The 25,130-nt window shown below is 32.2% G+C and overlaps 2 protein-coding genes and 1 long non-coding RNA gene across 6 annotated transcripts in view; 1 reads left to right on the top strand and 2 right to left on the bottom strand.

Moving 5' to 3' along the window:
* The window catches only part of LOC109540621 (protein madd-4), a 247,918-nt gene that overhangs the window by 41,814 nt on the left and 180,974 nt on the right, over window positions 1–25,130 (top strand). For 3 of the 4 annotated variants that reach the window (XM_048667410.1, XM_048667411.1, XM_048667408.1), the window contains exon 2: window positions 3,625–3,644. The exons of the other annotated variant lie outside the window; for it this stretch is intronic. The gene's annotated coding sequence lies outside the window, so the exon portion shown is untranslated. The remainder of the gene's footprint in view (window positions 1–3,624; window positions 3,645–25,130) is intronic. 4 annotated transcript variants of the gene reach the window in all.
* LOC109540536 lies at window positions 5,467–8,306 on the bottom strand. The gene is made up of 2 exons (XM_019908963.2): window positions 7,761–8,306; window positions 5,467–6,324 (listed from the first exon to the last, which is right to left on the bottom strand). The coding sequence occupies exons 1-2, from the start codon at window positions 8,194–8,196 to the stop codon at window positions 5,513–5,515; spliced, it is 1,248 nt and encodes a 415-aa protein (XP_019764522.2). The 5' UTR covers window positions 8,197–8,306; the 3' UTR covers window positions 5,467–5,512.
* LOC125504844 lies at window positions 17,973–24,397 on the bottom strand. Its single transcript, XR_007281737.1, has 3 exons — window positions 24,229–24,397; window positions 18,148–18,273; window positions 17,973–18,092 (listed from the first exon to the last, which is right to left on the bottom strand). It is a non-coding gene; the product is annotated as an uncharacterized LOC125504844 (long non-coding RNA).

Here is a 25,130-nt window from a genome sequence, read left to right as displayed (position 1 = left end):
TACTTTTTTAATGTTGTTTTCTAGTTTATTAAAGAATTTTATACCCATATAGTACGGACTCTTTTCAGACAGTGTTAGTCGGTGTGTTGGATACAAAATGTTTCCCGTGCGGGTGTTATGATCCTGGTTAAGTAAGTATAAAATTTATGTTTTCAGAACAAGCAATATTTTCAATAAATGCTTCTTGCAGCTCAGTATATGCAATAAACTCAATATATGCTCAGTATGTGCAATAAACAGTAATGCACAGTTCTTTAGACGAATTGTTTTAATTCATTTATCAATCAAGTTATTATTTACATTAGTATAAGTACTTATATGCGTATGTTTCGGCCTAGGTTTTTACTAGTTTTTTGTAGGAAACTTGGTTTATTTTACTAAATAACGAAGCTGAAACTCAGCTTTGGTTAAAACATCATAGGTCATTATCATCATCCAATATTAATAGGTTGGTAGATTTAAATAGATAGTTGATTTTTACCAATCATGAGTTTGTGTAAAATTTTAAATCTGATGATGGCGCTGTTGTCTCGCCGAATCGTAATGAAATAAACGATGTTCAAAAATTTTTACTTCACACTTTGAGTGAGACCTAGAAAAGATAAGCATATCATAATATTAATAGGTTGTAATAGAAATAGAAAGTACTTTATTTGGATTATTAACTAAAAACGAACTTTTCTATAAAGACACCTGAGGAAATTGATCTCGAATGCATTTATGTCACACCATTGAATTAGCCTCAGACTTATAGACATATTACTTTGATACCAATATATGGATCAGGGATTAAACAATAATTAACTGAGTCATCGAAATAGTTATCTACGGAAGACAGCAAAACAACAGGAAGGAAAATTCCAAAGGTGCGGTAAACAAAAACGGAAATGAGAGCCGCTTTTGCAGTAAAATGGCCCGGTTACTATCTACAAATGGAAATACAAATGAGAATTCCTTGCTGTTGCAAAACAAATATGTATGTTGGTCAAATGATATCGTTGGCCAATCTTATGGAGAAATTTCGAAGAAGTCTCATAAAGTTCGAGATGATTATCCGGAAAAATTCTGCATTCACGGATCAGATGAAACAATATCGACAGCTTTAAAAAATATTGTTGAATAGCAAAAATATATTACATGATAAGAAATTGCATTCAACTATGTGCACAATGTGGACAATTTATTTCAAAAGCCACTAGTTTCAAAATTAGTTGTAAACGATCTGTAGAGCATTCGCTAACGCGCTCATGGAAAACCAGCTTTGTACATTTAAATAAAGTATAGTAGTCTATTTTTACCCCGAATGGGTGATGTTAACGGCTATTTTATTTTTTTGCGTTTTGTCCAGACTGGGCCACTGTTTGCGTAGAGGAGATTTAAACAAATTATAACCAAAACTGCACCTTTTTCATGCATATGAATTCAAATCATTTCAATTGACATCAACTTGAAATTTTTGCTCGTTACCCTGAAGTCGTTAATTTAAGCTTACACGAGTTTCATCGTAGCCCCACAAATATAGTTGTAAACTGACTACGAGAGCTCATAGTCGGTGCCTAAGGCAGCAAGTGAAACTACGAGTTACTTCAGAGTTGGCAGTCAAAGTGTTAATAGTGACCAGATAAGATTGCCTGAACTGCTGCACGAGATAAAGCAGATTAGTTCAGGAGCCATACATCTGATATACGATTAAATATAGATAACTACCGAAAGACTATTTTAGGACTACCGTTCTAACTTTGCAACTTAGAACTTAGGAAGATTGAAATGCAATTAAACTGGGTAGCGTTATGAAATTAACAATTGTATTTCTTAGCATCTCCTGGTAGTATATGATATTTCTAGGAAACCTTGCAGTAAAGTGTCCATGAATTATATACTGTGAACAAAATGATGATTGCTAATTAATTATAAATTTTAGTGGGCAATAGACGTTGGATTTATGAGTGACTGGGACAGACAGTTAGGTTATTTATGGCTGAAGAATTGAAATGTAAATGTATATAAATATTACTAGTGAGGTAATATAAACCTATAGGTGACCATCGCTAATAGAAAAATTTTCTTCAAAACCTTCCGCATTTGCCCAATCAAGGACTGAACTAAGAGCTAAAGATAGACATTGTCCATGTGCGCGTTAGTCGCTAACAGCAAACAGTAGTTTCTTTAATGGGATAATTACGTAAACTGATTTGTTCAAGAATTATTCGCGTTTTACCTCACGTAAATTATTGCCGATGTGTTTCTAATGCTTGACCATTGGGAAATAATGTTAACAGTATCGGATGTCTAGTCCATTAAGCAATGTAGTTTCCCATTTACTTAGTTCATATACAGATATAGATCTTGCATAACGCATGAGGGTAATTTGCAGGTTTTCCAGTAAGAAAACCGGAACTTTGCCCAACAACATAAGGGATTACTATGTTAGAATATCAAAAAAATCTTCTAGTTTTTAATTGTCCATTTAGGTCCACTATATGGTTTAGGAATGTATCTGTCGTTTATTTGTCCACTAATTCTCAAAGGAGATTTAATCAACTTTCAACGAGAAGCAACTGAAATTTTTGGATCTCATAGGTAAATTGGTATGGTCTCTAATAATCGTAAAACTTTTAGATGTCTCTACGCATTCTTCTAAGGTCAATGAAATGACAATCTTAATGTTTTTAAATAAGCCGTGAAGTGCATTTAAAGTCAAGATATGTTTGGTAATTTTACTTTAAAACTACATAAGTATACGTTATCCGGCATGTTAAAGCCATATACTGCAACGAATTCATTTAATTCAAGTGGTTAAAATTTACTTACAAAAACTTATCATTTTTATTTCGCTTAATAACTTGCCTAGCATTAATTCTTCTAAACTATTTTAGATTTAGCCAAATGCTTTGATATCATCTGAACAGTAACTTAGTTCATGTATTCTGGAAACTCTTTTTTAAACGCATTTAAGATATTCAATTTCAAAACGTAAAAACGACCTACTAAAGGGTAAGTTAAACAAATTTAGCAATTTTTCTGTTTGTGTCATTTACATTCATTTTTGTTTTTATTAATAATGAATTGCCAACAAAAAAGGTTTACCAAAAACTACTTTTACTAAGGAAAAATGTGTGACTCCCATGCTATTGGTGGTGAAAGTTCTGAAAAAGTTATGTTTTTTGATATATCGTATAGATACAAGGACGATACAATGGATTGGATGGCACCCAGTATATTTTTTGAGAATATCGTTCTAAATAGAGAAGATAACATAAGGGCTTTAGTAAAATTAGTGTATTTAAAAAGGGGCCTGAAAAATAAATTGAAAAATGTCAACAAAAGTACAACACTCTCCCCTAAAAACAACGCTGCACGCATGAGTCGAAAAAAAACCTGAAAGCTGAAAAGTTCAGTGTTGATGGGTTTATCTAGAGTGCACTTTTGGTGGAAGTGGAAAGGGTTCAGGATGGGGCCCTCCAGCATGAAGAAACGTGGTCAGATAGATCTCTATTATTCAGGGTGTCCCGAAAACTGTAGGTATTTTTCAAGACACTTAGCTCGAACTGGTGAAGATTTTTTGAGAGCGAACAGATATTTCACTACATTTGCTGTACACTAAACACCTTTTTTTGTTTCCAGGTGACACGATGTAGATTTCGGTAAGTTTGGCTTTACATTTTCCCTGGATGATGGATTTTTGCTATTGATGACATGTATTTTATTATATTAGTGCATATAATATTTATGCGACGAGGAGCGACCGAAAAGTGTCTGGATTCTGTATTGCGTTATTTCAATTTCTTGTTTTAATAGGAATATTGGAAGTAATTTGGAACTTAGAAGGTAGTTTGTAGGATTTAGTGGTGCTTGCCTGTGTGAATTACATTCTAAATTAAAGAGGTGATTTATGCTCAAGAGGAAGTTGTTCCATTTTTGAAAACAAAGTTTTTTGCTCGGTTTTTCAACTTTTACAATTTCATTTCATACTCAATTATCTTCTAAATTTCGATATCGATTTTTTGGTGCGTAATATTTGTTAATGTTTAGCGACTTTTGTTGTATTTCAGCCTGACTTTAAAAAAAATCGTCAGTGCTCGATGTAGAACACCCGTAAATTTGGTTCCTCTTCCATCAGCAGCTTATGCATAATATGTATCTAAACTTTGACTTTATGTTTTCCTTGTCACTTAAATTTTAATTTGCTGCTACTTAAATAATCACATGCCTTATTGCAAATACGTTTTTCAGAGCATTGCAAAATTACAGGGCGTTTATTTGATTAGTTCCATCTATATAGCTGCTTATAATGCTGTTGAAACCTGTATAAAACCATTTAGAAAGCATGTCGATAATTTATTGCTTAATTGACTTTAAATTAGTCGCATGCTTTTGGAAAAATTCACTGGTAAAATAGCTGCAAACCGAGAAAAAACGAAAATGGTACATTTATGAGCACTTAAACCAGATGATATGCATCAGAAAAATGTGTGCGTGGGAAGGAATCTAACCGCTAAGATGGCGGGTTTTCTCATTGAAATAAACGACTAATTAACTGTTATTAAGATTTTTGAATCGCTTCGAATGAGACGTCTATAGTCATTATTACCATGGGCTAACTCGTTAAGTGCTAGTGTTGAAAACCTATCGACAGATATGGTGGTACTATAAAAGTAAAATTAGGATAACTTCCACTGCATTTACGTTTGAATCGGTTTTTTTATTTGAACTTCATTACTAAAACAGATCCCAGGAGCGCATTTCACGCGAAATAACAAACGTATAATCATCAAGCATGTGCTTTATGTGCTATAAGCCTGAGTAATCCAAAGCAAACAGTATTCTTGGAGTAAGTGACGCGTTATTTGTAAAGTCTATGCCAAAGCGTCCAAAACTTATTGAAAAAATGAATTATAAACGATGCCACTGGCATTTAGATGAAATTGAAATTGTTACTTCACAGGCAGGTTTGCTCACTGCAGCCTATCAAAACACTTCCACCCTGTATCCTTTAATTTATAATGATCAGCTTTATGCAAGACGAAAGTTGCCTGCAGCTAATCGATTAATATTATAATAAATGAACATCTTTTAGCTTTAATTATGTCTGGTCCTTTAGAACTTCGGCCTTTCAACACGGCAAGACTAATGATGCTCTATTGACAATGACATTATTTAGTCAATAATTATCTAAAAGTTCCCATTGATTTATCATTCGAAAAAGCACTCATTCCCATCTATGTCCGAAACGGTGAAGACCATGAGCTGCATTGATTGGTTTCAAACAGTCTGATAATTGTTCAGATAGTTATGCATATGACAACTGTTCATTTTTAACATCTGCTTGATGCTCAAGTTTTTTAGATTTTTGTCATATGTTTTGTCAAACTGTAAGGTTTATTGTTTTAAGAATAATAGTTCCTTTCTTTGCCTATCAGTATATTAATGAGCTTCTATTTAAGATAAAAATTAAAACAATAATAATACACTTCCACATTAACTTTCTCTATTTTCATTGCATAATATATGTCTATATCCAATTATGCTTAGCTGCTTCCTCCACTATATACCAAACCTTCTCCTTCATAGGCAAATTAAATGTTTGAGGTATTCCGCCAGGTGCAGGTTTTTTATCTGCATCTCCATTACTCGCACCAGCTTCATTGTTAGGGTCCCATTGAGGCACTTTACCAATGGGTTTTGGGGGTTCCGGCGAACCAAGTATTGGGAACAGCATAAAAATGCTGTGATTGACTTGATAACAGCCTTCCAGTCTCAACTCTTCTTCAAAACTTTCAAAGGAAAATTCTTTAGTGTTCACTTTATATAAACTCAACGTATTTATGAATTCCTTGTAGTAATACTGCAATAGTTTGTCGAAATGATAGCGGAGAACTGAATTTGGAACACTGGAAAATAAAAAAAATATGAGGTCACACACCGGAGAAGCGTAATCGATAACTTGAAAATCGACAAATTTAATATCCTGAATCATTCCGTTCGATTCGCGGACCATCACATTGTTCACCCAGAGATCATTGTGCGTAACACATGCCCAAGGCTCTCTAATTTTCTTAATTCTCTTTTTACTTATGGCGTTTTGTGCTTTTATCGCCAAATATGCGGTATTTGGATTTTCCTTTAAAATTGGTTCCACGTTCAGGGGTTCGGGAAACGCTGGAGCTGTCCATTCAGCCAAATAAGGCTGGACCTTTGAGCTAAATACATCAGGCTTCTTCTTACGTAGGGCAACAGTGGTGGCTTGGAAGTTGGCCAGAGCTCTTAGAACGGTTTTAGTGGAGTCCACATCAAATCCTTTGTATTTATCAACGGTGAAGAAGCCTAGAACATGATACTATTATAATCATAACCATAAGGTCCAAGAAACATTTTCTTGTGCTATACAGTATGTTTTAGGAGAATCTTTCTTAGAAATTTCGGTTGAGATACTAAATGTTTTCTCGATCAGATTTATGCAATACAATGTAGTCAAATAGTGATAGACCTTTTACATGCTTTTTTTTGTCACCTGGCACTGAAAATGAAACCTGGTGTTCACTTTGAAAACATATTTTTATGTATAAGCGTTTGTTTTAAAACGTTTTTACCGTTTTGCATACGTTTTACTTCTCCAGTATGCCCCAGTAACCTCTTGAAGGGAATGAAGCCAATTTGAAATCACCCAATATGTAGAATGATCTGCCAATGTCGTGAACTCGTTTCATTCAATAACTTCTAATGGAAATATTGAAGGCACCATTCGTGTGTTACTAGGCCCTTTATTCGAGTGATTTAAAAAATTAAGTTGCTATTGAGATAAGAAAAATTTGCTGATGTCAAATTTTAAATTCTGGATAAAAGAAACAATTACTTTATCGATTTAATTTCAAGTGTTGATGATTGTCCTTAAACAATTTTGAAGATTCTGAAACATTGCTTGTTAATTGACTGGGATTATTTAGAAAATAGTAGACCATTTTATTAAAATCACATCCTATTTCATCAGATCTAGATTTAGTTTGGTTTTAATATCAAGTTCAATTCAAGTTCAATTTAACAAAAATATTTACTTGAATAATCGGCACAACATTGATTGAAAAGGCAACAATTTTTGCGGAATATTTAGGCAGAATATCTGAAGTTTTCTCCTTTTCACATTTAAACGATGATTTATTAGCTGAGGTTTATTAGCTAATTCCAGGTATTTAAGGGGTTTTGATGTAGGTATAGAAATTGACACATTAAATAGGTACGATGTTATTGAATGAGAAAAACAGATAATCTGGGTAATCGTTTTTTAAATAAAAATATGTCAAGGCTACGTGCTTGCAGCATAATATCAATCAATATTTTGATATTTTCATCAAACGACAAGTTTAAGTACATTTTCACAAGGTACGTATGTATTTTGTAATGCATTTAAATATATTTTTCAGGCAATTTTATAAGGACAGCAATTTAAACTCTTAGCACAATTTTTTTCTCTTAGCACAGATGCTAATGTAAAATACAAATACACATATTTTATCAAAACTGTTTGTGAACATAGAAAAAAGTGGAAATATGAACTTATGTAATCTAAAGTATTAAATGCTCGAACTATACCCCCATTGAAAATAAACAAGTGTTTTTTCACTGGTTTCGTGAGAAAGTGAATCAATTTTTATCCGTAATGTTATGAGTGGCTCTTGTAATATTTAATGCCAGATCGCGTAATGCATTCAAGAATCTCGAGCATTCTATAATTTCGTGGGAATAAGATTTTTTTCAATGCTTACCTTTAACTTTCAAATTTTCCAATAATAAAATGGCGTTAAGATCGACCACTTTACTTTGAGGATCCAAACTTATCCGGGCACCATACATTTCAGGAAAATATTCAGTTGGTGCAACGCCATGCTCTCTTTGAAACTTCTGCATTGCTGGTACGATGTCCGCATAAAATCCAATTTCATTCTTAAAAGTCACTTGGGTGTTGAAAATCTCCAATTGTACTTCCGACGATGGTATCAGTTTGCCCACTCCATGTACTTGTCGTTGTTTGCCATTTTCTTCCACTGTGACATCCACTTTGAGTATTTCACTGCCAAAGTTCTCACCAAAGCTTGTTAATGGTGTCACTTCTTGTTTCACAATCTTTCCATGTAGAGTCGGCTTTAAAAGCTCCTCCAATTTTGGAATAAAAGTCGTATCGTCTTTAAACTTGGTAAACATTTTCGAACTAAATTCGACTATGCTATTGGGACGATGAGTCAGTACCTACTAATTTTGTTAACCTTATCATCGATTGGTAGAGAATCACGCTCCCAGATTTTGTTATTGACCGTATATAATGGCATTTTTAAATATGATAAGATATTATACACTGCATTACATAATAAATACTGTTTGGCGAATATTGAATAGGAGAGTACTTTCGGTAATTATAATCGGACTTCTTCTCTTTGAAATTAATGCTTGTAAATGTTCTGTAAGTTTTTAGTATATTTATTTCAATGTATCTAATAATCCATAAAAAATGGCAACAAATAAATCTTTTATGAATTGTTGAAGTTTCCATAGCATATAATATGTTTGGTGGTTTAATTTTTAATTTATTGCCTTCTCTTCATTATTTTTTGTTGTATATTTGCAAGTGCGATCAAAATAGAAGTTATTATTGTACGCTTTTATAACAGTCGGTTATCTACCATTGGTCCGTTTACGAAATGGTAATTTACCATTTGCACATGTAGAATTCGTTAGCAGAAGCAGTGTATTTATTGTCATTTCCCGTTGTTTATTATCAATACGCTTTTGTCATAATTGACTCGATAGACTACGTAAAAATATGTGTAATTATATTCTACTTCAACTGTTTCAACAAATGATAAGCTATGACCATTATTCAATTGATCAAGATGGAATTCCAATACTCATGATGATTTTTAGTATAATTGTTAGTTAGTTACCGACTAAATTTTAGTTATTTTATACATACAATTATTATATACGACAAATGTTCATGCCCTCTATTTCAAATAAAAAAAATTGTACTTGTGTCCATTCAATGTTTGAAATGTTCATTAATAAAAGGCAAACTCTTTAATAAATGGGCTGGTCTCTTTGCCTTTAATGGGGCATTTGCAGTACACAAAATAATGAACTCTCTAATTGCACATGTATATTCTAATATGTATCTAATATTTAGATCATATCATATTTTTTGTAGGTTGCGAAAATACGATAAATGTTTGTTTTTTTATGTTAGAAACGGTGTATTTGGTTTTTCTTTGTAACCTCTTGAAAGTGAAAGTTTTGGTATGGTGGTTGTTTGTTATAGAAATAATTGTTCCAATTTATACAACTTCATTTTGGCGAATGTATACAATGAACATCTCTTTTAAATGCTGCTTCCATTGCTTCCAAACCGGATGGGTTATCTTTAGCAAAAAATATTTTATTAGACATTCGACTACTAAATATAGTGTTTGGGTTAGTTTCTTTCTTCTGCTACGTAAATGAGTATAAAACTGTTTAATTCCCAAAATACAGGGTGTTCGAGATTTAAGTAACACGGTGGAAGATATTTTCAAGTATTATTTCAGTTCATTAAGTTCAGTTCATTTAATACGAAATTGTCGAATAGTTGTCGAAACGGACAAACGATCATTTTAATAATTCCTTTGAACTGTTTTATGTATACATATAACACATTTCAATTCCTTCAGAAAGTTTGATCGACCACTCAACATATAGTCAGTTTTGCAACAAAAGTTACTTCTGGCACTTTATTTTGATTAGAATTAATTTGAGATTTATCTGTGGAATTTCAATTATAATTTGCCAATTCACTGTGGAATCCATTCAATTGCGTCAATTTGTTAATTATGATGTAGCACTCAAGGTTAGATGATTTGAAATGTAAAATATTACATTCAATTATAGTTTCAACGTATCCAGATAATAAAAATTAGATAGTGTTGTAGACATTTTCTGCATATAATGAGTTAAGTAATGACGCATAACTGCTGCGAATGTTTGAATAAGTTGCTCAAAATTTTTAATTTTGGTCAAGTAAGAATTGTTAATAAAACTCTATTATACAGCCATATTTATTAACTTCTGACCTGATTCACAACATATACCTATACATATGAAAATTATATATTAATGATATATTTGGCGCGTAATAAGCTTCAAAGTGCTTGCAAAAACTGCTATTAAATTTGCAATTAAAGGCCTTGGTTGATTAAAAATATGCTAATTACTTTTCAAGATACGAGCACCTTTTTGTACGAAGCCGATAAATAAAAGAGTTAAAAAGGCAGCATGTTTACAGCTAAATTATCAGACCAATTATAAGAAAATTATTTGCGCATTCCACACATACATTCCTCAAAAGAATGTATTAAGCTGAATATTTCAGCAATATAAGAGAAAGTAGCCGCCTGGAGTAAGTTTCATGAAGGATTTTATTGTGATGTGAATGAGTTTTAGTGAAAATCGAGATAGTAAAAGTCCTGGCTTTACTTCGGCTTGGCCGATGCAAAATCTTGATTTAAGCCCATTACATTTTGGCGTTTGGTTTACTTCTAGGCACATGTGGTGATTTCCTAATATACATTATTAAAGCAGCGAATGTTAACGATATTTTTTTAAATGAGGAAATCAGCTCAAATGTATCTGACAATTAAAACACTGCTGGAGACTTATGGTTAAACACTTTACTAACCATTACTCATTTAAATATTTTTTCTTTTCACTGTTGCGATTTGATGGGATCTTGCTGGTTCATCAGAAAATATTCGAAAACGGCGATTCATTGAGACATGGGCAGATAATTTTTTTTGTTTGTAACACTCATAGGATAATGGACTTGGCTGATTTGAAATCATTTTTTATTTTAATTATTAATTACTATTTTAAAAATTAAAACGAGGTATTTGGATTGCTCAAGCTCAAAGACTCATGCCCAAAATTCCCTGTTTATCAAATGATGTTAAAATATCATTATCATCAGCAAAAAAATTAAATAAAACTGACCCCCATTTAAATCAGGTTACACTGTGATTTTGCTACCTGGTCAAGTGACACTTTCTCATCAATATCCTCTAAATTCCAGCGGTTTTATATGTAAATACAGAAAAGGGGCAGGTAAAACCCGAAGGTATTTGGAAAGAAGGATCTCTGTTGGTCATGTTACTAATCAGAGTGATAAATCTAAACAATTTAGCATCGTTATTTTTGTTAATTAATTTTATATATTATATATAATGTTCCTATATGAATTGCATAACATCCAGATTTCCTACGCGAGTGTCATACTTTTTGAGGATAAAAAGATTAAACGTCCTGCTTAGAGTTTTAGGAATGAGACTGCTTTCGTGTTCCTTTTCATTCAATTTCCTTGTTTTGCGTTAGTTTATCTACTTAATTATATTTTTGGATTATATTATTCATATTAGAAAAAGGGGTCGTTTTAGCTGTATTCTCATATAAAGTAGTTTTTCTTAAGCATCAATGAAACTTTGAGCAGAAGGTGATTTTGGGAATAGGGATTTTGTTGAAGCATAATTAAATTTGAAAAAACAAATTCCTTCTATTGAAAAATTAAAAAAATTGAGTCATTTTCATTATCTCACTGATCAAAAAAAGTTTTTCATTACATGGCCAATTGGCAACACCAACTTCGATCCAGATTTCTTTGTAAAATAACTGAAATTAACAACGAATTCAAAAAAATGTATTGCATATCATATCTTCAATCTACTGATTTAAAACACATTATATCTCTGCGGCAAGTCCTTTCAATATGTAACTATATTGGAGATTTATTTTCTCTAATAAAATAACCTGCTATGTGTTATTTTGATAAATGTTCTCGATTCAGTCGGTAGTATGACAGGTGAATAACGTAGATCCTTCTGAATGCTTGCAACCAGATTGAATTATGCGATTGTTAGAATATCACGCTTATTTTATTTGGTTGGATGCATTGGGGAATGTATAATCGATGTGACAAACAGGAATTGAGAAACGGTTGTTTAGTATATTACCAAATTACAATTTCCCTGGTATCGATTAGTATATTTTATTGAATGCCTGAAAAATTCTAGAAAAATTGTGCTGCTTTCGAAGAAAACGTGATATGATAAAAATTCTTAACTTATTTAAAGTAAATGATTTAACATTCATTGGCTGAAACGTCGCTGTTGGTAACAGAAAATCACTATTCACAATCTATTACATTTTGAGGAAAAATTGGTTTAGTTGAGTTTTAAGTATTTCAAATTTGAAATTTTCCTACGAGTTTTTCAATAGCTATACGGTATTTACTCCAAATGTTAATTGTGGATATATTATTTGTACATTTAGCTGTCATTTTAAATTATAATTAAAGTTAGAGATAATTATAATAAACAAATTATATATTTTTTAATCGGACTTATCGGGAATATTAAAAATTTCTTATGAAGGCGGTAAAATCAGGGTTTTACCACACCCATGGAAATAGTTTTACTTATTTCAACGGTCTTAGCGATTAGATTAGTTAGATTAGAGTTAAATCATAGCACAAAATTCTTTAGGCGTTTGGTGAGGTTCATAGATTTCACTTATTAGATACTCTAGATGGTGTTGCTTGAAAATAATCAATCCCCATTATCATTGCATAAACTCAATATATTATATTTGTCTTTGTTGAAATGCTGCATTCAAAACATTCTCACCATTTGCCATCTGGAAGTAACTACTTGCACTTGCTATTTGCAGAAATGGTTCGTGGAACAGAATGAGCAAATTATTTCTTTAATACTTTTAAATATATCAAATTTTATTAAGCCGATGAAAAAACTGTACATTGATTGGTTTGTCACATTCACAGCAAGAACTTATGAGCAACTTAAATTCAGCCAGTTTTTATGTATCTCAGGTCCATGAATATCAATAAAACCGCTTACAGCTGCGACCTGAAGTTACATATACATATGTAACACCTTATGTCGCAAGATCAACCTATTCGAACGTATGAATCGTTGTCTTTTCTTGTGCCTTGACGTCAGTTCTTGAGATGTTAACTTTGCAATTTTCGAGAACAAAAAATAGTTTGAGCTTGACTACTTTAGATCAATAAGTTCTAAGTTGATAACATATTATCTAACAAGAGATAAGAATCAAAAGAACGACGTTTAACATAGATCAAATGGTAATTTTTAGATTGATTAACTTTTTTTTGATTGTTAGGTTCTTTTGCTTTATTGAGGTCTAATATTTCTAATGACTGAAGAAGCAAAGGCTAAAAGGAATGTACTCGTTTAAGTAAACGATACCTTTTAAAATAATGCAACTGAGTCAAATTATTGGAACATTAACCAAACTGATTTTTTATTTTTACAATGGCTTTTTATACCGTTTCTGATACAACATTTTTATTCATAAATCAACACAGATGATAAACGTCTGGAAGGCTGTTTCCAAATTCCTGCAAGTGTCGTCAGGGTTTAATTCGGTTCAACATTAAAAAATCATTAGGTTTTTTTCTAGATGGTATTTAAATGCTTGCCGTAATAAATTGTTTTTAATTTCGTATGCTTTCATCCCCTTTTCTCCTAAATCACGTCGGTAGTTATCTCAACGAAAATTAAATCCGAAACCGGAAAAGTGCAGGAGAATTTGTATTACCGTCCGTATATATAATCGCAGTTTTTAAACGGAGATCAGGTTTTCTATATAGAACTTTTGGATTTTGTAATTTCGGAAATGTGTTGGATTATCCGAATAGATTATTTACTTTATGGTCGTCTGTATGCATTGTACTGCAGAAAACTAACTATGAACTTTCTCACAAGATGCGTATAGTCTTGGTTAATTAAAAACCATCACGACAATCTTGTCATCAGCACTCTTTTCTAAATGGAACAGAATAAATAGGAATAATGTTTGGGCATTGCGGCAACGTAGTTACGATAAACACAATTATTAACTGCTCAATTGCCCTTCAAGGTTCAAATATGTTTGCCCATTTTGGCCGGTTATAACTAACAGCATAATGTTTATTCAATATTTGATGGAAAACTCTTTTAGTGGAACCTGATCTGTTTGCAAAGAGATTTTTAATATCTTACATAGTATACACAGTATAACGTTTTGATGTTAGTGTAGTGGCTGGAATATATTGCTTGTTAGCTGTATAGTTGGCAAATTGAAATGTTAATCTTTTTAACCAAACGGAACTAATCAGCGAGAAAACAATCAGCCCCGGAATGACATTGTGTAACGAAAACCATTTCAATCTCATCTTTATACCAGCAGGTTTTAGTAACACCTCAGTTACGTACTCACAAAGAGAAATTAACAGTTAATAAACTACGGGTTGATTTGGGCAGTTATTCAAATCACTGCTACAAATTAATGGTTCTACGGTGCCATACAAATTCAGATTCCGAGTTTTAACTGCACCGCCGTCATATAAGTTTCGAATAAATAAGACATTCAGTCGATTATAAATTTAAATGCAATCGATTGGTGGCAATAAATTTTTCCCATCTGGTATAACGCGTTCCCGATTGGTTTAGTTTAACATTTCTTTGGGATTGCGGCAATTTATTTAACATTAATCATTTGGGATTTGGAAGCGTTATGGAAATTGTCGGGATGTTTATGACGAGATAGGCTTTTAGAACACTGGGGTTTATGTTGTGCTTTTTTAACTTAAATTGTACTTTTTGATTAGACTTTCTTGAAATTACATTCTTTAAGATAGCTGCTATTTCAACTATGAATCTTTCGATTAGTTTATATGGTTAGGAATATCGATTTCCAATGTTAAATCCTTATTTAGGAAGAAACTTGTTTTACAGTTACAAACAATACTGGCAAACAATGAATCAATACACATTCGCTTTACAAGTTAATGAAAATTAGACTTCATGGATATGCAGAAAAATTATGCAAAACTAAAATTGAAAATTATATTTTGTATTGTTCTTGTCCGAAACGGCAACTTTGAAAACTAAAAAATGTAAAAAACTATACTTGAAAGTGGTAATAAGGAGACCAGTGAAAAACTGTTCAACTTAAGCGCGCCTAATTTAGGTGCAAAAAAAGTTGCTAGTGCTTTTCTTAGTTTCTCTTTTCAAGTGTTTTCTTTAAATCTTAATCTCTTTTTCATCTTAATCTTAATCGTGTTGGGCACAGAAAAATCTGGGCACAGAAATTTTAAATTGTCTAAAAGAAAACTAGAAAGTTATTGATTATGGCATAAGTATAATTAACTAAAATTCTGGTGATTCGTTTATTAACTAATTTTCTAAATTTAACTGAACTTACATTTGAAATTCAAGTTTTCGATTCCTTTAGTTTAAAATACATTTTTGCACAATATTTCTATATGAATGTTAGAACTCTAATATTAAGTTGCAAGAATTAAGTTATGCGGAAATACCTGATTCGGATGGGGGTATTATAAGTTTGATTGGCTATAGGATTGATATTATGTAGGATACTTTCAACATTTTAAGAAAGATTTCATTTTCCGCAAATGTTCATTTGATTCATTTGATAAAAATTTACTATTCAGAACACCATGATATGGGGTTTATCACATTTCCTTTTCTACATACTGCTCCGAAAGGTTCGTGCTCAAAAGTATAACAAATGCGTCAAACTGCATGATTTTCGATTAAAATTGGTAGTTGAATGATTTGTTCAAATAATAGCTACGTTTGTTTTAATACGCATATCCCTCCTGCCGTTTTAGTATGCTCACTATTTTTCACCTGATTGGTTATTTACTTTTTAATTTTTGTTTCAGCTAAGTCCATTTATTAATCTACTGAAGCATGTTCTGATGTTATAAGAGTATAATAATTATTAAGGAAAGTGTGTAAAATTATTCATCAAGCATCGTACTTTCAAAGTAAAAGTTCTAGTTGTGTTTTAAGCGAAGCAAGATCATCATCTTGTATTAATATAGCCATAAAATTTCATCATATTATTAAATGCGTTAATTTCTCCAACAAACTTTGAGGCACATCGAGTGCTTGCTCGCTACAGCTCGCCATTTAAACTGACTTATTTACGAACATTCTAATTAATTAGGTTGAAACTAAACTGCCAGAATTTCGTCTAATGCACCTGCAGTTCCCTGTTTAAGCTTCGGCTTATGAGATTAGAATCGTTAGAAAAATTACTCAACTATTTGTCTTGCTTCGTGACAAAACACGAACATCGCAACCCACAGAACAGTTCTATTTGTCTATAAATTATTCCGACTTTGTTACAACCGATGTAGACAGACATAATTCATACAGCTGAATTTCCACAGATTTTATACATAAAATTGGTTGGGTGAAGCATGTGAATGCAATAAAAACGCTTGTACGGAAGATTGATTTTGCTTGTTGATCAACATCGAAGCCTATCAAAATGCCATTATTTTAAAGATGCCATAATTAAACAATTTACGAGCATTTTTCGTCAAATATCTATGTTTGTTGCTGTTTGCTTTTTTTGATTTGGGCACATTTCGGTTTCTTGGACGTCGTACACTATTTATCTGTGAACTTGTATCAATACACAGACTAATTATTTGCACTCTTGATAAATAGTACTGTTTTTTCTAATTTAAGCCTTATAAACACAGTCTTTTTTTGATAAGGTAAATAAAACTATTAAATACTCAAATTTAGACTTTTATAAAATTTCAGAGGGACTGGATGTGGTGAATATATTAGTTGTTGATAAATTAAACATAAAACAAATTGCAAACTTCTAAAAATATATTTTAATGGGATCAATATTTTACCTGCAGACCAAATAAATGAAACTAATATCCTAGAGATGACTTGAAATTAATGTTTAACTGTTTCCAATAAAGCATTGCATATATGAGAAAAAACTGCCGAGGAAGGATGATGCTCTAATTTTAAATATTGAGCCAATAAGTCATTTCCGCGTAATGTTTGAAAATACTAAGTGAAAACTGAAATGCGATATTTTGTGCACCTGTTTCCATTGCAGAATATCGTGCCTTATTCAATTGATATTTTTAGTCTTGATAATATGCATTGCGCTAAATTACAGCTGTTATTTTTTGAAGACTTACCTTAGTGTGCTTGCAAATTATGTATTTTTGACGCTGAAGTATTTTAACTCTTTGGTTATCCCGATTCAAAATATGTTAATATAAAATAAAATACCTCATCCTCATTGTCAGCGGGTATCGAACGACGGTTTAGCCCCGCATTTGCTGTTTCCAGGGTTCTCTATGTAAAGTATAAGCCCTAGCTTTTAGATACTTTTAAGTAATTTATAAAAAACCTGTTTCCAACTAAACTTCTTCAACTTCCCAATGAATGTATCTCCTAACTGTATGTCAGTAATATCGTTCGCTACTACTCTGCAAAAGAAGTATCATCAAGTCTTTCGACATATCTTTATGAGAGTGTCAAGACCACGGCACTCCTGTTCTAAACTAAATTAAGAACTCGAATCCCTTGAACCTTTTTCCGAGTAAAAAAACTTCCAATTTTCCAGCGCTCGTAAGTTTTAATTTAGTTGTTAACGAAACCGAGTTTAAAGTTGTTTAGAAGTACTATTAGATTCCTGCCTCAGACTTCTAGCCGTTGACAAGTCCTGAATAGCTACGAAAATTAAACTTATTATTATAGATGGGGATGAGATGATGATTTTATCCATCAGACTTTCAGGAAGGGCTGAAAGAAAGCTTCGCTGATTTTTTGTTCAGAAGCGTCTAGTCAAGAAAAATAAAAAAAAACACATTCAACTATTTAGGTAAACATTTTTCACATTTGATTCCTCTCATTCATGAAATCTGTTATGATATACAAGCATTTGTTCATTGGGTATAATGGTGATATTGGACAAATGGAAACAAGAAATATCTTCTACATAATACCTATTATGTTTGTGAAAAAATGTTTTATTTTTATATCCGAAGTATTTTCATGAGTTACCTTTGCGCAAAGTGTATGAGTTATCTTGCATTCATTTTTTCTTTATTATTTAATATGCTGTTATTTAATTGCGTTGTATTTAATGAGCTGTGTTCTAAGAATTTTGATGAAATATGTCGATTCGTTTGGTGGTCGAAGCATCATCTTCCATTGCTACAATAGTGAAAATTATTAAAGGATGAGACCGATTAGAAAATTAAGCTGTTACCACGAGAATCATCAACAACGAAGCCGGGATGATATTGCGAATAATCTAGCCGACCTAACCATTTCTAATGGATTTTCGGGCTAAATCAATCTCAAGCAGTCAGTCAATTGGCCAGTATTAATTTGGCTGAAAAACGCAAAACATTTTAAAAGCAAATTGCACACGGGATTTTTACTGACCACCTTGGCTATCGGTATTAAACAATGTGCAATGAATTTGTTCAATGTGATAACCAGAATGTTGAAAATATGTACCGTTTTATATAACCGTGCTTTTATTCTAATTAGATTTCACAATTGGCCATTTAATTTTTTGCATTATCACGATTGATATATTAATGGCATACTAAAACATGAAACGCGTTACCCTCCAAATAATGCAATAAATCGATTATAAGGCCATCCAGGTCACCCAATGAATGAGTTTGCTGATTCGCATGCGGATCGCTTTCAAATTGCATTAGTTATTCAGTCCATGTTACACAAGATAAGGAAAAGTTTTTCAGTTACGTCTTAGTATAACACGGAATCTTATATGTTATTCGTACCAGCCCGACTATTTTCCAGAGAACGATCCCTCCATGGAGCTAATTTTCAAACGTGAGGTTACGCTCCTGTTGGAATATAACCATAAAAAAGTTTCAGTAATTTTACTTTTACTTGCTTCAGTTTTACTATTACTTAATGAACTAACTTGCATTACTTATTTGCTTATGATGGTGTTCCATTGTGAAATTTAGCGTAGGATTTTTTTTCAAAGGGGGTGCTTTCAGCATCACATGTAAATTTACCGAAAAGCTTTCCTCACGGGCACGCATTAAAATGTTTCGGTCTTTATTCGAAGGCGTTTTTATTCGCTTCATGTTTAAATTGTTTAATTTTTAGCATATTTGTACTGTCGAATTTAGTTAGTCGACTTGTTTTTTACTTTGCCACGCTTGTGCTATGTCGTGGATATGTCTTGTAGCAGCCTATCAAAGCTGTTTGTATTTTAAACATCCGAAGTTATGTATACAGTTTAATCCATATCATTCCATTCTGTACCCAATAAACACATGATATAATGTGTTATTATTCATTCTTTCTCATATTTCTCGAAGAGTTTTCAAAAATCCTGAGTTATGTCTCCCATTTCTTTTTTATAATTGCATAGGAAAACATATCTGTTCTCTTTAAGAGTCGTAGGATATTCATAATTTCCATGTCATATGTATCATATGTACGTTGAATACCACCGTTTCTATATCGTTTCCTTTCTTTATTACATTTTTTATTCTTCCATTTTTTAATGCTTTATTGTGGCAGGAAGTGCACTAAACGTCGTTTCGCACATTTGTAGATAAAATTAAGGTCTGCAGCGCGTTAATAACAGAACTGTGTGAGACATGAATATGACTCAAATTACTGATGTTTTTATCGTCTCGTTTCAAAAAAGTCCCCAATATATGCGAATAGCGAAATTGTGGGCAATCTAGCCAGTCAAATTATTTTTATTAAAGCTTCTGATTCGAATATTTTATGTAATAATTTATTTATGGCTGCATCCTCTTCTTCGGCACTTTAATTTTAGTTTTACAAGCTGATTATTACTTTTGTTTTTTTACTATTTTAACTGTAGTGCAAATTATATTGAACGGAATATTATTAATTTGCCAACTAGGAGCCACACTGGGTTGCTAAGGTGTAATTGCTCTGTGAATGTATATTATAAATATTGTTGTTTGTAATATTATTAAACCTTGACTGTGTGTCGTACGTACAATTTCGTTCTGAGTTTAAAGTGCACAAGTTGAAATTCGTCAAAGTTAAAATCCAGACTAAAGCAATAACTTGCTGATTTATCCATTTTCCGCGAATTCCCAAATAAAATAAGGCACACATTTCTGCTCCATATCAACGTAGCTGACTGATTCTAGCGCTCACGTCAGCCCTACAAATAATAGATTCGTGTTTCTTTGCCGACATTTTGTCGGGGATCACGAAAATAAGTTTGTTATATGACCTTCTTTATATTCTTAACGTATAGTTGTTAGAAGCAGTTCACTTAAAATGAGTTATACTCCTAATGCTAGGAAGGGTTGGGGTAGAATTGAAAACTCAGGTTCATGGGAAACACTTTAGATGCCAGTTATTTTTCCTAATAATCAGTTATTTTTCCTAATAATCAGTTATTTTTTTAGTGCTTTAAATATGTTTAGAAATGTACGAAATGTAGAAACGTTATAAATAATTAAATAAATGAGAGGGAGAGGGTGTGCAGCATTCTTTCGTAACGAAATGTGTATATGAATCAATGCATTTACAGGGTGAGTTAGTTTATAGTAGCAGGGCTTGGACTAATGGCTAATGGTCGATAGAAAAGCTAATCATAAGATGAAAATATAATTCAAACATATATTGAAAACTGCTTCGTTTTTGAGATACAGGGTGTAGAGTACTACATCCAACCATGTCCAATTTAATTTTTTGCCAAATTTACAGACGGTGCCTCATGGCACTAATATTTATTTTTCAAATATTAATAACTGTTTTGTACCTACCTGCATAAACGTGATTTTGAAATAAAATCATTTTTCGTTCATATTTATGTTAGAAGTCGGTAACAGAACCGTTTTCGAGAAATTTTGCATAATAACAGCCAAAAATAAAAACTTTTTATTTGCAAATTCAGTCACCACAATGTAACAAACTTAAAACAATTTCAAGTCTGAAATGTCTTCGCCTAAAATTAAATGTTTAAAATAAATTGGATGGAAATAATGGATGTGGTCCCAGAATATAGAATTTTATTACAGTATCTTAAGATTTGCCTATATTATTAAAAAAAAATTACCCAATCACCCAATTCTCAGAAAAGAAGTTTTCCATATACGTTTGTATTATATTTTCATCCTAAAAACGGATTTTTTATCGTCCGTTAAAGCTCTAATACGTATCCGTTAAAGCTCCGCTACTATGAACATGAAGTGACTCACTCTGTATCAGGATCTTATACACACTTTGCAAAAGCTTGGTTCGTTTAATTAATGTTTTCATATAAAATCCGCAAAAATAAATCCATGTTCACCCTTGACAAAGTGCCTCTTAAGTCGCACGCGAGAAAAAACTCTGACAAAAAGTGATTGTGTTTTTATAGTCTTCTAAATTATGAATGATGTAATCTCGAAACTGCTTTGTGCTTCAAAGCAGGGCTTTAGGAATCCGCAGGTGCAAGTCGACTATGGGTTAGCCTATTTAAAAATGTACACCTAAATCTAAATTTCGGTTTAGAGTAAACTTCGCTTAATCCCGGATGAACAACAAAGTATAGAGCACACTATATGTATACCTGAAATCCTGAATTATTCAGCTCTCGAATGATTTTCGTAATAGAATTTTCTATTAGATTTTCAGGTGTGGGAAAATAAGCGTCGGAAATAGAGCAATGTCTAGCTGCAAGTTTTGCATATTTTGGCAAGAACATTTAGATTACTCAATCTCCTAGAGGATAACTCTGTACATTTTGTTCATCGACTTGCTCGGATTTTATTATTGGTAGATCAAGAATTGTTCTGAACAATGTATTTTGTCTTTACTTTCAAGCCAACTTCTTTGCTTGAATGTTTTCCGAATCAACTATCAACTTACTTAAACTCACACGCGAAAGTGCATACTTTGTCCAGTTTGGCAACCACGGCTCTTTTCCTGATGGAGTTGCATTGCACAAAGCAACAAAAGGAGCGACTGTTCCATTTTCAAAAGAAACTTCTATCACATTTCTTTTGATATCGTTCTGTTTGGTGAACTTCGCCCCTTTGAGCTTTGTATTCCTAATTAATGTCCGGAGAGCGAAAAGGTAATGAAACTTGAAAAAGTCAGTATTTATAAAGTTTTAATTTAGTTCTATAAGATGATGTAAATTTCCTCGATCAATTCATGTAGTTCATTAGGTCAGGAGAGTCAGAATTTGATCGCTATTTATTACTGTATTATATTTTTCGCTGCCTGAAAAATAAAGTATGCTGTATTGCAGATTCGAGAAGAAACGGTTTTAACACAATTGCTTTACGAATAGGGAATGCAGTTTATAAATAAGGACTCGACTAAATAATCACGAAATGTAGCTCAAGTAATTTGCAAAATTACGAAAAATATGCTTATGCTTTAATCTATTTACATGGCTAAACCGAGTTTAGAAAAACGTCAGGGCATTGGATATGAAAAAGAATATAAAAATACTGTTAAAGCAGTTTTGCAGAGTACGGTAAGGCATGGCGGTTGATTATCGAATTCCAATTGACGAATCTGAAAATTTGCCTTTGGCATATATTTCTGAACAAGAAATAAAATGTATCGTTAAGCTTAACTACTCSATATTGAAAGYTTCTGGTGAACATACTTCKTCTGGTATGAATACCAGGTAACTGTACTGTAAGGTTACCTCTTTGTAACTATTTGAACCACAAAATGTTCTTCATGTTTTTCTTGGAATATCCCTTTCTTAAAGTAATATGTATTTTTCATTCTGGCGAAACGAGATTTTCTATAGCTGATGTCTTCAACAATTGATTGAGGGATAATAATTRCTAGAWACTTGTCTAATATAAGAATTTTATTAAATACAAGSTGGTAATGTGGAAAATRGAGGTTYACGTTTAWTTGTTTSCATTTGTTGGCACAGGAACAAATAAAATACGTTYTTTCTATGTAACCACCCAAAATACTAAATACGGCCAAAGCCAACTTTTCTTAGTTGGATAGATAGTAGTTGGATTGAAAATCAATCTAAGTTGGATTTTCTATGAATATGACAATAATTGCTCCCTTTTGAAACCCTGGAAATATGACTAGATGCAGATTGTTTTATTTGGCTATTTGTTTACCGAATATTCATTTACAGCTATAACAGTTTATCATTTTATGACTGTAAAACGCTGGATGATCGATTTTGTATTCGGGTTCTTACCAAGTCATGCTACACATTGAAAATATGCCCCATTCTCCCCCAAGAATCTATTATTTTGCTTCCACGTTTTCATCATGGGGCGAAAAATCGAGAAACATATCAAAACATCATTAGTAAACCATCAGTCATGTTCCACATGTTGTGCGGTTTGGGAGGAAGTTATATTTTAATACTTCAACATCTTTCATGTGTCAACGATCTGCTTCCACATCGAAATTTGATTTGTAAAGATACTTTTATTTCGATTGTGCAGATTTTTCTATTAATCATCCAATTGGTTTCTAATAATGTTTTGTGTGTATTAGTTCACTGTTCAGTAAAATCTCCGTTTTATTATTGGGAACAGTCTAAATTAGTTTTTCCGGTTTTGCAATGATAAATGTGATTTATCTGTCTTCGAAAGCCCAGTATAACATAATAATTGATTAAATTTTTGAATTTCTAAAAGACTTGTTTTTACCAGAATTCCTACGTTGTCAAGATACTTGGAACTGCAAATAAGTTTAGACGAAAATTCCGGTACATTGTGGTACATATGCTGTTTCCCTAGAGCCTCTTTACTTTTCTTTTATGTTGTAATTGAATCATTAAAATGAACATTTGCAACTGGTAAGTTTGAGTCGATAGTAAGTTTCAAAATTAGTTTCACTTCTTCTAGCTTTCACTATTCGAGTATTTATCTTAAACTTTTGCGCAGATGATTTTCAGAATATAACTTGATTTCCGTCTTATTTTTTCTTTAACTCCATTCGTATTTGGAGTTGTTTTTTCGTTCATATACTTAATTGTGTTAGACGTTACCCATACCCAATCAGTTAGCAAACTACAAGCACTCAATTGGTTGCTTACCTTTCATCTAATTAAAAATATTTAACTTGCCGTTCTTACTCATCGCATTTTTTTAGTTTTGTTATGGTAACAATTAGAACAGATCTAATAAGAAACAAGCTAATAAACTCCCGTTTATTTGAATCTCTAACCAGCCTGACTTATATCGAGGCTTACATTTTGGGTATCATGTAAAATCTATTACACCGATTATAAACTCTACCGTTTGAAGCTCGGTTAAATAAAAGAGTGAAGTTAACAGCTTCCATTCCCATTCAAATCGGACAGTTAGATCTTTATTTAATTTACCTGGTGTGCGATAGTTCATAAAATCTCGATAACGATCCATATGAAGTCTGCCCATACAAGACACCATAAAACTATGCAGGCACGGCAATATCTAAAATTTTAAGACCACCTACTGGCACTGTGCTTTTCTCAGCTTGACGTAACATTTCAATTATTCATATTGACATAAATTAGGCCTAAACGACGAAATGTCGGCGGTAGGTGCAGTGAAATAGAGAATAAATAAATGTGAATATAATACTCGATAAATATAAAGAAATAGTTGGAATTAACCATAGGTAGGAAATGCAATTTAATTCTTTATTAACCGCTTATTCAAAATCTACCTAGCAAAGTGGAGGATTTAACTGAAGGTGCTTGTACTCAATAGTGGGATTGTTGAATGGGAAAATCAAATCAGGATGTGTCTCTTTTCTTCAATTTTTACCTTTTGCTGTTTCATACCAGCTGTTTATATAAAGATGTACCTGAATAGATAGGCAACGGGCGTCTAAAATAGTGCTAGTGTTATAAGTACGAGATTTTTTCCCCTCAACCGTGTAATAGTTTTCTGAGAAAAAGGAAACTAATTTTTTGGATTTTAATATTTTAATGGCAGAAATTGAAAGAGCATGTTGCATATAATCACATCGTTCTAACATGTACTTCTGAATTTCAATGTCACTAAATAAAAAAATATATTTTTTTTATATCACTTATGCCAAAAATATTGTACAAATGGGAATCTAAAAAAACAATACACCATAATACTAGACACGCTAATTTTGGATGCTGATGCATCTAATCCATGTATGTATAATAATAGTTTATTTTTGCTCTTCAGCGTAGAAGAAGCATCCCGCTGACCAAGTGAAAAAATCCTGTTTCACAAGATCACAACAAACCTATTCCCAATATCTTCC

The sequence above is a fragment of the Dendroctonus ponderosae genome, unplaced genomic scaffold (genome assembly GCF_020466585.1).
Source record: "Dendroctonus ponderosae isolate FM_Combo_2020 unplaced genomic scaffold, Dpon_F_20191213v2 Dpon_F_20191213_6, whole genome shotgun sequence".
NCBI classification, from domain to species: Eukaryota; Metazoa; Arthropoda; class Insecta; order Coleoptera; family Curculionidae; genus Dendroctonus; species Dendroctonus ponderosae.
This window is presented reverse-complemented; position numbering and strand designations above follow the sequence as displayed.

What these genes read in the sequence shown, in the direction of transcription:
- LOC109540536 (XM_019908963.2), bottom strand. Translation starts at nt 8,196, where the DNA reads ATGTTTACCAAGTTTAAAGACGATACGACTTTTATTCCAAAATTGGAG. An exon ending in GGAAAATTTGAAAGTTAAAG is followed by an intron (nt 6,325 to 7,760) that starts GTAAGCATTGAA and finishes ATCATGTTCTAG; the next exon opens with GCTTCTTCACCGTTGATAAA.